Source organism: Geospiza fortis, unplaced genomic scaffold (genome assembly GCF_000277835.1).
Source record: "Geospiza fortis unplaced genomic scaffold, GeoFor_1.0 scaffold112, whole genome shotgun sequence".
NCBI lineage: Eukaryota > Metazoa > Chordata > Aves > Passeriformes > Thraupidae > Geospiza > Geospiza fortis.
Genome location: NW_005054298.1, coordinates 22,078,975 through 22,079,942, shown reverse-complemented (window position 1 = coordinate 22,079,942; position 968 = coordinate 22,078,975). Strand labels below are relative to the sequence as shown.

At 46.8% G+C, this 968-nt stretch overlaps 1 protein-coding gene across 1 annotated transcript in view; it reads right to left on the bottom strand.

Moving 5' to 3' along the window:
* The window catches only part of ITGA4 (integrin subunit alpha 4), a 35,426-nt gene extending 34,978 nt beyond the window's left edge, over window positions 1–448 (bottom strand). The window contains exon 1 of the mRNA XM_014306650.2: window positions 398–448. Coding sequence (XP_014162125.1) covers window positions 398–448 — 51 coding nt within the window. The remainder of the gene's footprint in view (window positions 1–397) is intronic.
* Window positions 449–968: the final 520 nt, after the last annotated feature.

Sequence of the window (968 nt, the reverse complement as noted above, 5' to 3'; positions counted from 1 at the left end):
CAGTGCGCGGCCCCGTGGGACGCGGCCCTCCCGACACCGGCGGAGCAGAGAGGGCCGCGTCCCCCTCGCTTCGCCTCGACACACTTGGTCGGCTGGGTTGGCAAAAGGGGCAGGAGATACTGGAAACTTATCCTAAAATCTCCCGCCGAGCAGCGGGTGGGCCGCTCTACCCAAGCGCAGTACTATGTTCTGAGAAAGGAAGTGTGGAGAAGATTGAGTTTTCCTTTTAGATTTAGGAAGAATCCCAATACCCCTGTGTTGAAAGCCTTCCCCACCGTGGCTGTGCCGAGGGGGTCTTGCCTGCTCTCCGCGGTGGGGATATTTGATTCCTGAAACCAGTGCCGCAGCAGCAGAGCACAGTGAGCCTGGCCTACCCGTGTTGCACAAGACTGCTCACTGCTGATGGCTCCTTCCTTTCACGTGTGGTGTAGTCAAAACAGCACCCCATCGCTTTTTGGTTTTTTTTTTACATTTTAGAGTAACTTTTTCACACTCTTGTTTAGTTGTTCAGTTGCTGACAAAGTTAGCAGCCACGCCTCCAGACAGTAAAGGAACAAAGGAAAATGAGCATCCTGCAAGAGATCTGGTATTTGGCAGACCTTGTAAGGGCTCTCTTGATCTTAGTGAGGAGCTTTTCTGTGTGTTTTCAGCAATCAGTTGCTGACTCTTGATTTAGCTCATACTGAGTTGTGTTCATCCTGAAATCAAGGCTTTTACTTCTATCTGCAAACCTTGCCTCACTGAAGTCCTTTGAATACCAGGGCTTCCCTGTTGCTATAATAATCCCTGTATGTGGATGACCTATGTATAATGGTATTTTGAATCTGAGAAACAAGAACAGAAGAACTTCTAAATGAAAATTTTAGTGACAAAGATTACTTATTGCATCTGGAATAAAAACCTGTATGACTGCAACTATCGAATATTATACACATTAGAAATAACAGTGAAATTTCCCTAATGGAAAT